Source organism: Ipomoea triloba, chromosome 11, assembly GCF_003576645.1.
Source record: "Ipomoea triloba cultivar NCNSP0323 chromosome 11, ASM357664v1".
Classification (NCBI taxonomy): domain Eukaryota; kingdom Viridiplantae; phylum Streptophyta; class Magnoliopsida; order Solanales; family Convolvulaceae; genus Ipomoea; species Ipomoea triloba.
In genome coordinates this window covers 2,222,933-2,235,750 of record NC_044926.1, presented here as the reverse complement: position 1 = coordinate 2,235,750, position 12,818 = coordinate 2,222,933, and the positions used below count along the sequence as shown (strand labels likewise).

The 12,818-nt window shown below is 35.2% G+C and overlaps 3 protein-coding genes and 1 pseudogene across 3 annotated transcripts; 3 read left to right on the top strand and 1 right to left on the bottom strand.

Moving 5' to 3' along the window:
* Positions 1 to 2,254: 2,254 nt before the first annotated feature.
* Positions 2,255 to 4,792, top strand: LOC115996635 (dnaJ homolog subfamily B member 13-like). The gene is made up of 3 exons (XM_031235969.1): positions 2,255 to 2,666; positions 3,158 to 3,600; positions 4,011 to 4,792. Exons 1-3 carry the CDS (start codon positions 2,502 to 2,504, stop codon positions 4,453 to 4,455), a joined length of 1,053 nt encoding a protein of 350 aa, XP_031091829.1. The 5' UTR covers positions 2,255 to 2,501; the 3' UTR covers positions 4,456 to 4,792.
* LOC115996636 (protein DMP7-like) lies at positions 4,747 to 5,889 on the bottom strand. The gene has a single exon (XM_031235970.1). The coding sequence runs from the start codon at positions 5,786 to 5,788 to the stop codon at positions 5,162 to 5,164; it is 627 nt and encodes a 208-aa protein (XP_031091830.1). The 5' UTR covers positions 5,789 to 5,889; the 3' UTR covers positions 4,747 to 5,161.
* A 44-nt stretch (positions 5,890 to 5,933) lies between these two features.
* Positions 5,934 to 8,494, top strand: LOC115996946 (annotated as a pseudogene).
* A 1,492-nt stretch (positions 8,495 to 9,986) lies between these two features.
* Positions 9,987 to 11,325, top strand: LOC115996945 (dnaJ homolog subfamily B member 1-like). The gene is given in 5 exon segments (XM_031236390.1): positions 9,987 to 10,052; positions 10,180 to 10,261; positions 10,264 to 10,378; positions 10,909 to 11,006; positions 11,009 to 11,325. Coding segments are annotated over 5 exon segments (678 nt in total).
* The last annotated feature ends 1,493 nt before the right edge of the window (positions 11,326 to 12,818 follow it).

The following is a 12,818-nucleotide window of genomic DNA, read 5'->3' as shown; positions in this document are numbered from 1 at the left end:
CCCATCATCCATGTGAGAGTGTAAACCGGGACACCGGGTGCTACCAGATCACAAGGTCTTTGGCTACTTTAAACATACGCATCTTAAACTTTAAACATATGCACCTTCAAGGGTTTTGTAAAATAATAAGTAAAATTGTATTACGAATAATAAAGTATTTATACTGTAACTTTTTTCTAAATTATTGCAATTTCACAATTATAATTTGAAGAAATAAGGATGCATGTTTCATGCACAATTGTATTACGGTTAGAAAAGTATTTATAGTGTAATTTGAATCAATATTATTATTTGGAGATTTTGTAAAATAATAATAATAATAATAAGTATAATTGTATTATGAACAAAAGAGTATTTTTCCGATTCTTTTCCATTATTCTTTACTAGTATTTTCACTCGTGCGTTGCACTGAATGAATTTGTTATAATATTTTAAGAATATTTGGATTCATATACAGTTATATAAATTATAACAGCGAATATTATATAGTGCAATTGATGAAATGAATCGGATCGATTATGTTTTTTAATGTTATCCTTGCTCGACTTCGAGCAAATAATTGTCCAATTACTCGGACGATGCAGTGATAAATTTTTTTATTATATATTTAGATAATAAAATTATAAACAAGTCTAATATTTGAAAGTGTACATTTATAATAAATTGTACACTCTAATATTCATTATTATTATTATTATTGTTGTTGTTGTTGTTGTTGTTGGTATTATTATTATTATTATTATTATTATTATTATTATTATTATTAAGTGTTTGGGCGTATATGTACTATATTATTATTATTATTAGTCATTTTAATCTATAATTATATTACGAATAGGAAAATATGAAAAAAAAATATTGTATTATAAATTGTATTACCATATTTTAATGTACAAGTACGAATAGAAATTGTATTATCATATTTTAATGTATAATTGTAGTACAAATATAAATTATATTACCATATTTTTACAATATTATACAAAACGTAATAGTATATGATTGTTTTGGGCGGTAAATTAATGGACTTTGTTTTTATTAATAGTATAGATATATAGATACAATATAAATTAATATTTATGTTTAAAAAATAGTACAAGTTAAGATACTAAGATTATAATTAAAAAACATTATTATTCATGAAATTCATAGTGTATTAAAATTACAATTTATATTTTTTCATAATTAAAATATAATATGTAATGTAATATAAGTATTTTTGAATTTTAAAAATTTTTAAGTTAGCACATACTCACATAAGGTGGGTGCTGGATACCCTGAATGGGGTACCCGATCCAAGAACACGGTATCTGGAGCTCGTCGACTGATCAGTCTGATAAATATATGGTTCAGGTTGTATGACTCATGTAACCCAGTTCATGAAGCCAATCGGGAGGTGATGCTCGACCGGGTGCGCCCTAAAAGGCAATGACTATGCAAAATTTGGTATCTTGGACGGAATTCGGAGAATCTTGCATATTTCGAAATTTGGTAACTCTTATGGCGGTTAAGCAGCTTAGATTGCTTTCCTAAAAATATATATTGTTAAAAATTCTTTTTTTTTTTTTTGTGTAAGCCCATTATTCTTGTATAAAAACGGATCACATTGTTGAGCATTCTGATTTGAATGCACATATAATTGTTCTTTTAATTGTACTTGTATTTTTTTCTCAATATTTTCTTCTTAATTGTGATTGTCCTGCGCATCTACGTTCACAATTTCTGTTCATAATTTCATAACCCATGTTCACAATGTCATAACTCAATGTTCACAGTTTTATAACTTCATGGTCATAATTTCATGTTCACAATTTCATAACTCTACATTCACGATTTCATAACCTTATATTCACAATTTTATAACTCTATGTTCACAATTTCGTAACTCTATGTTCAATAATATCAAAACTCGATGTTCAACACTATAACACAATTTTTGAATCTATATAACAAATTTGTGAATACAGATTTCAAAAATTGTGAATACTGAGTAATGTAATTTTGTATATTGAGATCTAAAATTATGATATAGAATTCTAAAATTGTGAACATAAAATTTTAAATTTGTGAACGTAGACTCGAGTCCACCTTGCAAGATGTACCCAGGTCCATAGCATAATTTGCCCCGCACAGCCGTAGAGGGTTAGGACTTGGGACAAAAATATTTTGCCTAATTCGACACATAACGGGCTGCCGTATTAGCACACGGTAACACACTAACACCCTACAAAAATTGCGCAACAAGACCCGACCCCGACCCGCCATAACGTTGTTCTTTCTGGAACTTTCCACAGGCTTCTGGTCGGGTGAAAGATGAAGAATTCCAGATGAGTCTTTCCCCGTCGCGAGTCTTATTTTCTTCCCTAAACGCCGCACACTGGTCAATCAATCATTCATAGACATCCTGAAGGGCTCTGGCTTTTCCTGAGAAGAAAGAGAAAAGGGCGAATTTCAAGGCTGTCAAAGTGAAGAAGAGAAAGAGAGCGGAGGTCGGAGAAGGGATGGGGGTCGACTACTACAAGATACTGGATGTCGATAGGAACGCCAAAGATGACGACCTGAAGAAGGCGTATAGAAAGCTGGCTATGAAGTGGCACCCCGATAAGAACCCTAACAACAAGAAGGAAGCTGAGGCCAAGTTCAAACAGATCTCCGAAGCTTATGATGTATTCTCTCTCTCCCTTTCTCTATATCTGTGTATCCATAACCTATTTGTGTGTTTGTTTAGTTCAGCTTTTTAAGATTCCAGAAGTTCTTTGTTGATTCAAGTAATTCAGCATCACTGGAACAGGAATTTCTGATTCAGGCACCGATAACTTTGAATATCATGTTGATAATTGTGTGTGCGGCTTCATTCATCTTATATCTTCTGTTTGGTGCCAAATTTGTTCTTAAAATCTAAACTTTAGACTAAATGTTTTGGTTTGGCTTAATTATTTGGTTAAAAGCTTACATACCCCGTATGTTATCGTGTTTATAATTGTGTGTGCAGCTTCATTCATCTTATATCTTCTGGTTGGTGTCAAATTTGTTCTTGAAATCTAAACTTTAGACTAAATGTTTTGGTTTGGCTTAATTATCTGGTTAAAAGCTTACATATCCCATATGTTTGTGGTGAATTGAAAGCCCATGTTGTTTATATTGGAAAATTCTGTAGGTGCTGAGTGATCCTCAGAAGAGGGCAGTTTATGATCAGTATGGTGAGGAGGGGCTTAAGAGTGGTGTGCCACCGCCGGGAGCTGGTGGTGCCGGTGGTCCTGGTGGTGCCACATTCTTCTCCACAGGAGAAGGACCGACTTCTTTCAGGTTTAACCCTAGGAGTGCTGATGACATATTTGCAGAATTCTTCGGGTTTTCTAGGCCCTTTGGAGGAATGGGGGGTGGTCCTGGAATGAGAGATGCGAGGTTTGGTGGTATGTTTGGTGATCATATGTTTTCGTCCCTCAGTGAAGGTGGTGGTGGTGGTGGATCAATGCACCAACCATCAGCCCATAGGAAAGCGCCTCCCATAGAACAGACATTACCCTGCAGCCTTGAAGAACTCTACAAGGGTACCACCAAGAAAATGAAGATTTCTAGAGAGATTATTGATGCGAGTGGGTAAGTAGCTTTTCTTGATATTCATATATTCATCCTCTGTTTAGTTGTGTTCATGAACAAAACATGAGTGTTGATTCCTTGTAAACATTCTTTGGCATTGCTTAACCGTCTTTGGAATGTGAGTAATTGCATCTATTAGATCAATTAATACATCTGAACAAATATGGAATTACCTAGTAATTTAGCAAAGGTCTTTGCCATTGCCAAAGCTTTTTATATCACACAATCTCTTTATGTTGTTTTAGGTGTCTTTGGTTAAACTCACTAGAATTTGTGAGGCTCTGTTTTATACTGGTATTGGTGTCTACTCTAATAGATCTCTTAGGAAGAGAGTGGAGGTGATTGAAGGATTATTTTATCTGTATGACTTTCTATTGCTGACTGTTATTTTGATCGCATTTTTTGTGCAGCAAAATAATGCCTGTAGAAGAGATTCTAACCATAAATATCAAACCGGGCTGGAAGAAAGGTACAAAGCTTACGTTTACTGAGAAAGGAAATGAGCATCCAGGTGTTATACCGGCAGATCTTGTGTTCATAATTGATGAGAAACCTCATAAAGTATTTACGCGTGATGGGAATGACTTGGTTGCCACACAAAAGATTACTTTGGTTGAGGCATTGACCGGCTGTACTGTGCATCTCACTACGCTGGATGGCAGGAACTTGACTATCCCTATCAACAGCATGATACACCCAAACTATGAGGAAGTTGTTCCAAGGGAAGGTATGCCCATCCCTAAAGATCCATCAAAGAAAGGAAACTTGAGAATTAAGTTCGACATAAAGTTTCCCACAAGGCTAACGGCAAGCCAAAAAGCTGGCATAAAAGAACTACTGGGATCTTCTGTCTGATGTCCAAGGCTTCACACAATCTGTGTCCTTTTTCATGTAAATCTGGCATGGAAGCAACTTTCAGAAGTAGAAGACAAGATGTTTGGCCGTTAGAATAGGGGGTTGGTTTGGTGTCGTGCACTTTGTGTTTGAAACTTCTATATAGCATTACTAGTTTTCTGTCCCTTTTTGGTATTGAACTATATGTAAGTAAGGTGGTAACTGGTCAAAATCAGTTGGGATAATTTATGGCTTTGTTTTAATCATTATAGAAGGAATAAAATATAGATGAATTGGGGCAAAAATATCAGATTTGTATTATAGGATTTCATATGACATTAATCATCAATTCCTTTCATTGCTTTGCACTCTATTTTGTTTTCTGAAACCTTGAAATGTATGTTACATGTGATTCAACTCCAATTAAGGAATACACAGGCTTCAGTTAATGCAGATGTCTGAATTGCCCAGAATGGAACAGCTCCAAAATTGGGGATATCTGAATTGCCCGGAATGGAACAGCTCCAAGATTGGTTTTTGCAGGTTCAGATTCATCAAAGATAGAACAGGAAGAGCAGAGACTAATTCCCAGAATGGAACAGCTCCAAGATTGGCTTTTGCAGATTCAGAATCATCAAAGATAGAACAGGAAGATCAGAAAGGAACAGCTCCAAGATTGGCTTTTGCAGGTTCAGAATCATCAAAGGTAGAACAGGAAGAACAGAGGCTAATCCCGGGAGAGGGGGAATCCGATTCCATGGCGTTTGCTGGGGAATGTAACGAACAGCAGGCTACATATGAACCCAATCCCCACAGGCAACATAGCAAGGAGTTCCTCAACCTCTGCAGAAGGCGAAGGGAGCAAGCAATTCACAACATTCTGATCAAGCAAAGCTGTAACCGCGAAAACAAGGAGCGAGTTGAATGCATGGAAGAAATCCAGGAACCTGAGCCTGTACTTGGCAGCCTCATCAGGGGACAGGCTAACAGATGTCATATCAAGAATGCAGAGCCCCCGGAACGTGGCAAACCCATACCGGACCTTCCCCCTCTCATCCCGGAAGCTATCCGTGAAGCTGATAACGATACATGAGATGGCGCAGCAAGCAAGAAGGACGAGGGTCATGGATTGGCTCACGACGGATTTGCATTTGCCTTCGTGGGTGAAAACCGGGGAGAGAATCCGGAACGCAAGAACCGTGCCTGTGGGAAGAAGGTTGGCCAAATGGGCTGTCCCTTTGAAGGTCTTCCTCATCGCCCTCTGGGTTGGTGATTTCTTGGGTTTCAAAATTACTCCATCTTCTGCATCTTCCAACAATGGCAATCCCAAATGCTCCTGTTCCTCCATATCCATACCTTATAGTTCGTGGTTTGAAATAATGTTTCAAACCCAACCAATCAACCAACCAACCCAAATGTTGGTTTTCAAGAATGTTTCCAACAATGCAAGATAATAGTTGGGATCAATGAATTTTATATTACGGATTGAGAGACGAGAAATGAGGAAAATGGATGCTTTCTCTATGCCACACATGGATTCTGAGGTCAAGCGAGTTTTTGTTCAAACACCAATTAAAGCAAACTATAAATGTGGAAGCAAACTATAAATGTGGTTGTATATAAATATTCAGTTAGGTTCAAGTAATTAATAATTTACTATTGTATTAATATTTACATCAATAAAACTAATATATTACAATATTTACATCAATAAAACTAATATATTAAAATTGAATTTCGGTAGGATGTTAAATAAAACTAATATATTAAAATTGAATTTCGGTAGGATGTTGAAGAGATTATATAGACAATAGATTTCAAGGTTTTGTGCACAATTCATCATGACTTCATGACCATCATCCAATCCTTATATTGTGGACTTTGGTCCTGTATGACGTGATTTATTTAATTTGGATGGCAACTGTTTGGTTTTTAATTCATGTTAATATATATGGACATACATAAATAAACATTGATTCTTTGGGAAAGTACAGACCATACACTATTTTGTAAACAACCATTAACATTTAAGCCCGTACCCAGACTAATTCTGGTTAATGCTGGCTAGATTAATTTTTCCATTCGAAAGGGTTCAAAGTTCAAACTCCTCTATATCTCTTAAGGTATAAGAGTACACGGTTACTTACGTCAACCAAGCTGATTTACCAGTAATGTCATTTTTAGCACGCACTTACTAGGATTGCCAAGTCGATTTTATTTTATTTTATTAATTTTCGACGTGGATTTGCTCATCTTCTTGGAGTCTTGTGTGCTGGAGCTTCCTAAGACACCTTGAAAAGTTGTCTAAGCTCTTAGAAAGTGGGGTTTGCAGCGGAGGAAAAAACTACATGAGACCCTATTAGTGGAACAGGCTGGCAGCTAGGCTTTCATGGAAGCTGATGATGATGAAATTCATGTTTTCGGCGACATTGTTGTCGGAAACCCAGCAGCAATCACAAATTTATTTTATTGGTTTAAATTTATTGGTGTTATTGGTTTAAATTTATTTTAAATTTAATGTTAGTCTGGAAGATTAGAACACTCACCTCAAATTTATATCCATCTTGCATTATATTCACACATTGATGACTTGTAATAAAACGATTAAAGTATATTAAGAGTCTAAGAAACAAGATAAATATCCTCTTAAATGAATATTAAAGAACAATTCTGATAAGCAAACATATTTTCAAATTTCAAGATATTTAAATCTCAATGAGTTAATGAATTCTAATTCCCAAAACAACATTGTTTGCAATGGGCGGAAAATTTGTCCTAATTTTGAGACAGAAAGAGTAATAAATTAGAAATGTAAGAATAGAGGATAGTACAAGCCACTTTTAAAAGCCCTTTGTTTTTCTCCAACTCTGCATACTGATCAGTCAATCATGCTAATGTTTCTCCAATAACATATCCCCCATATATTTGAGCTGATAATGACTTGAAAGCTTATGTTTATTTGGGAAAATTGTACTGTGTAGGTGCTGAGTGATCCTGAGAAGAGGGCAGTTTATGATATGTATGGTGAGGAGGGGCTTAAGGGTGGTCCCACCGAGGAAGGGCCATCCTTTTTCAGATCCAACCCAAGGGGTAGTGCTGATATGTTTGAAGATAAAAGGTGGTTTAAGTATTTTAACCCCTTCGAGGGAAAGAGCGTTCATCCTGTATTGAGAAATAAGATATTTCCCTCCTTCTTCGCAGATAGGAAAGCGCCTGTCATAGAATGTCCATTGCCCTGCAGCCTTGAAGACCTCTACAAGGGCACCACTAAGAACATGAAGATTTCCAGAAATATTATTGACGCTAGGGGTTAAGTAGTAGCCTTCCATGATATTCCTATACCAATCATCTATATATTTAGGTGTTGTTTCGCGGTAGCTCGGAGAGTCCAATCTAGTGTACTACTGGTTGGGCGGAGGCCGATAACGGTCCAAGTTCACCAATTGGTACGTAAGCATGAGTTACGTATTCGTTATTAGCTTAATTATAACTTTTGGTTTGTGGTAAGTGCTTAGTGTGATCTGACAATGTGTATCAAAGCAAGTCAGGGTAAGCTCAGTTGTAGTCGACTACCTAAACATGATTGTTGTTTTCATTGCATGTCATGTGCAGCAAAAAGGTGAGGGTAGAAGAGATTCTGACCATAAATATCAAGCCAGGTTGGAAGAAAGGCACAAAGATTATCTTCCCGGAAAAAGGAAACTACGAGAGTCCAGATGTCATTCCGGCAGATATTGCGTTCATAATCGACGAGAAGCTTCATAAAGTATTTACCCGGGATGGGAACAACTTGGTCGCCATGCAAAAGATTAGTTTTGTGGAGGCATGGAGTGGCTACACCGTGCGTCTCACTTCGCTGGATGGCAGGAACTTGACCATCCCTATCAACAACATGATACATCCAAACTACGAGGAAGTTGTTCCAAGGGAAGGTATGCCCATCCCTAAAGATCCATCAAATAAGGGAAGCTTGATAATCAAGTTCGACATAGAGTTTCCCACAAGCCTAACGGCAAGCCAGAAAGCTGGCATAAAAGAGCTATTTGGATCTTCTTGCTAATCTGATGTCCGTGTCGTGGGGCCCTTGGGACGACGAATTTCGCCTTATGTGAGCAATGTAAATCTGGCATGGAAGCAGAGTTTAAGAAGTAGAAGACAAGGTGTTTTAATTTAATTTGCCGTTAGAATAAGACTTAGGTTGGTTTGGTGTCATGCATTGTGTGTTTGAACTTGTTTTCTGTCCCTCTTGGTTATATATTGAGCTATATGTAAGTTAATTATGCAGCCCGTGGCGAACATGTGTTTGGGTAATTGTTATCTTGTTGGTAAGAATATGCTTATATTTGTGTGCTAATAATAATAACTGTGCTTGGTAATATAGTTGGCTTATCAACTAATTTTTATTTATTTTAACACTATTAGTTGTTTGATTTTCTTAAGTAGTCACTATAAATATTTGATTAATTAACTTTTTGTAACGTTAAATTCAAAAGTCATTCAAAATAGTTTTTTTCATTTAATTTTTTGAAAATATAATTTTGCATATAATTAGTTATCAGCTAATAGTTAATTTACTAAATATCTTTCTACAATTAGTTAAACTCATTAATCCAATAAGTTAACAAGTATTTATCAAACACCGCAATATATTTATATTTGACATATCTTTTTTTTTTTGAAAAACAAAACTTCATTAAAACTTAAAAGAACGCCGAAATACAAGGAGGGGAAGATTCCCACGAAACAAGGACAGGCGATGAACCAGCTACCCTAGCCAAAGCATGAGCAACCTGATTCGCTGACCTCCCGATATGGCGAACAACAATGTTGCCCATATCAGTAGCAATGAGATGACATTGCTTAACCACTAAACCCACATAAGAGAAATCCAAAGCTAAGGAATTAAAAGCAGTGCAAAAATTTAAACAATCAGACTCAACATCAACATTAGATCTACCATATTTGACATATGTTAGTTGGTCCAAAAGAGACTTGTCTAAAGTTTTGGTTAACATATAAGTTATAATGCCTATAAGTAAGGCCGGGATTCACATTTGGTCAAAAATTATTCCCAGAGAAGCTTTTATAAGTTTGTTCTTTGAATTCCTCTGCGGGTGATTTATTCAAGTTAATCATCACAAGAGAATGTGTAAGTTAATATTGCGTTCAATTGCCAGATTGATGAAAACCTGATTAAATGGTCCTAATGATGTGTTTAAATGGGCTAAACAGATAACAAGCCCAAACTGAGACATACTAATTAGCTCGTTTACAAATATACTCAAGCCCAATTATATGGGCTTAGGGTTGGGCTTTTTGAAGTTTCTAAAGTTTATGTAGTCCTAGTAATTTGCGTTACCTTTCGCAATTTTAGTTTTCAATTTTCAAAGAATTACTAAATATTGTTTCCTTTACTACTTTACTTATGTTGTTTCGTTTTATGTTTTCAAAAAAAAAAAAATGTTGTTTCCTTTTATTAAGGATTGCCGAGCAGATTTTAGAATATTATTTCCTTATATCTATATAGGGAGAATATTAATTTGTCTCGTAAGATGGGGGTGGACTACTACAAGTCGGAAGCTGAAGCCAAGTCCAAACATATCTCTGAAGCTTATGATGTATTCTTTCTCTCTCTCATAAATATTTTTGTTTGGCTTATTATTTGGTTAAAGCTTACATATCCCCCATATATTTGTGTTGATGACTTGAAAGCTTATGTTTATTTTGGAAAATTGTACTGTGTAGGTGCTGAGTGATCCTGAGAAGAGGGCAGTTTATGATATGTATGGTGAGGAGGGGCTTAAGAGTAGATCCAACCCAAGAAGTGCGATATGCATAGGAAAGCGCCTGTCATAGAATGGCCATTGCCCTGCAGCCTTGAAGACCTCTACAATGGCACTACTAAGAAAATGAAGATTTCCAGAAATATTATTGACGCTAGGGGGTAAGTATTGTGTAGCCTTTCATGATATTCCTATATCAATCATCTATATATTTAGTTGTTGTCCTAACACTACTATTGAAACTACGTGATGCTAAGTGTTATGCATGCTTGACGCTGGACATTTGTTATTAGCTAATTAATAAATTTTGATTGGTGGTTAGAGACAGAGCCACTGTGGGGGCAGTTGCCCCACTCCCCTACTATATATACACATATATAGCATTAAAATTTATACAAAACATATATTTATGTTTAAATTATTAATAGTTTGAGTAGTTTTGTTGGTTGAACTCAGATGTTAAAAAACTTATGCCACAAATTTCAAATCTCATTAGGAATTCTTGTTCTTATTCTTTTAGTCTACTTTTATTAATCATTTAGTTAATTTAGAAAAACTTAAAGTTTATCTAACTAAAAATGTTTTATTTTATCATTGCATTTCAAATGTCATTTAAACTTCGCCACCATTTAGTTGATTTTCTGGCCGATCCCTAAACATGACTGTTATTTTCATTGCATGTCATGTGCAGCAAAAAGGTGACGGTAGAAGAGATTCTGACCATAAATATCAAGCCAGGTTGGAAGAAAGGCACAAAGATTACCTTCCCGGAGAAAGGCAACGACGAGAATCCATCGAGGAGAAACCTCATAAAGTATTTACCCGGGATGGGGATGACTTGATCGCCACGCAAGAGATTAGTTTTGTAGAGGCATTGACTGGCTACACCGTGGGTTTCACTTCCCTGGATGGCAGGAACTTGACCATCCCTATCAACACCATCATACACCCAAACTACGAGGAAGTTGTTCCAAGGGAAGGTATGCCCATCCCTAAAGATCCATCAACTAAGGGAAACTTGAGAATCAAGTTCGACATAAAATTTCCCACAAGCCTAAAGGCAAGCCAGAAAGCTGGCATAAAAGAGCTATTTGGGTATTCTGGCTGATCTCATGTCCGTGGGGTTCTTGAAAGCATGGAAGCAAGATGTTTTTATTTAATTTGGGGTTTGAATAGGACTCAGTTTGGTTTGGTGTCATGCACTATATGTTTATTGAATTTGTTTTCTGCCCCTTTTGGGTAATATTGAGCTATATGTAAGCAAATTATGCTGTTACTGGCGAACATGAGTTTTGATAATTGTTATCTTTGTTGGTAAGAATATGCTTATATTTGTGTGCTAATAATAATAACCCTATTCGGTAATATAGTTATTATTTATTTGAGCTAATTTTGATTTATTTGATCACTATTAACTGTTTGATTGGATTAAGTAGTCATTATAAATATTTTATTAATTAACTTTTTGTAACATTAAAGTTATTCAAAAACAGTTTTTTTTTTCAATAAGCTTTTTGAGAGAGTCATTTTGCATGTAATTATTAGCTATCAGCTAACAGTTAATTTACTAAACATCTTTCTACAATTAGCTAATGCTATCAACTAGTTAATAAATATTTTTGTACAATTAGCTAATGCTATCAACTAGTTAAACTTATTAATCCAACCGGTTAACAGTTATTTATGAAACACCTGAATATGTTTTTTGTTTGGCATATCTTAGTTAATCAAAAAGAGACTTGTCTTATTAGAAGTTTTGGTTAACTTATAAGAGGATAGTAAAAGTCGCTTTTAAGAGCCCTTTGTTTTTTCCACTCTACATACTGATCATTCAATTATTCACAGACATCCTAAAGGGCTCTGGTTTTTTCTGAGAAGATCGATAGATATAGAGAGCGTGATACAATGCAAATCCTAATGCCCAACTTGTTCACGCTTAAGAATCAATTTAGTTATATTGTTTCTTTTACTACCACAGTTATGTTGTTTCCTTTTCTTAAAGATTGCCTTTATATTTTGTTTGAATACTATTGACTCTGTTACATTGTGCAGATTTTAGAATATTATTTTCTTAATTATATCTTTAGTTGTAACTGAATGTTTCCAACAATGCAAGATAATAGTTGGTTTCGATGAAGTTTATATTATGTATTGAGAGACGAGAAAGGAGGAAAATGGATGCTTTCTCCATGCCAGGCATGGATTATGAGGTCAAGCGAGTTTTTGTTCAAACACCAATTAAAGCAAACTATAAATGAGGGGTTGTATATAAATATTCGGTTACGTTCAAGTAATTAATAATTTACTATATAAGATATATTGTACTAATATTTGCATTTCGCGTGATGAAACTAATATATTAAAATTGAGTTTCGATAAGAAGTAGAAGAGATTCTATAGACAACAGATTTCCCTATCATGAGATTTCAAGGTTTTGTGCAAAATTCATAATGACTTCATGCCCATCATCCAATTCTTATACCGTGGACCTTAGTCTTGTATGGCGTTGTTTTCGAATGACAATTTATTTAGTTTTGATGGCAATCATTTGATTGTCTAATTCATTATTTATTTATATATATAAATAAACATACACAAATA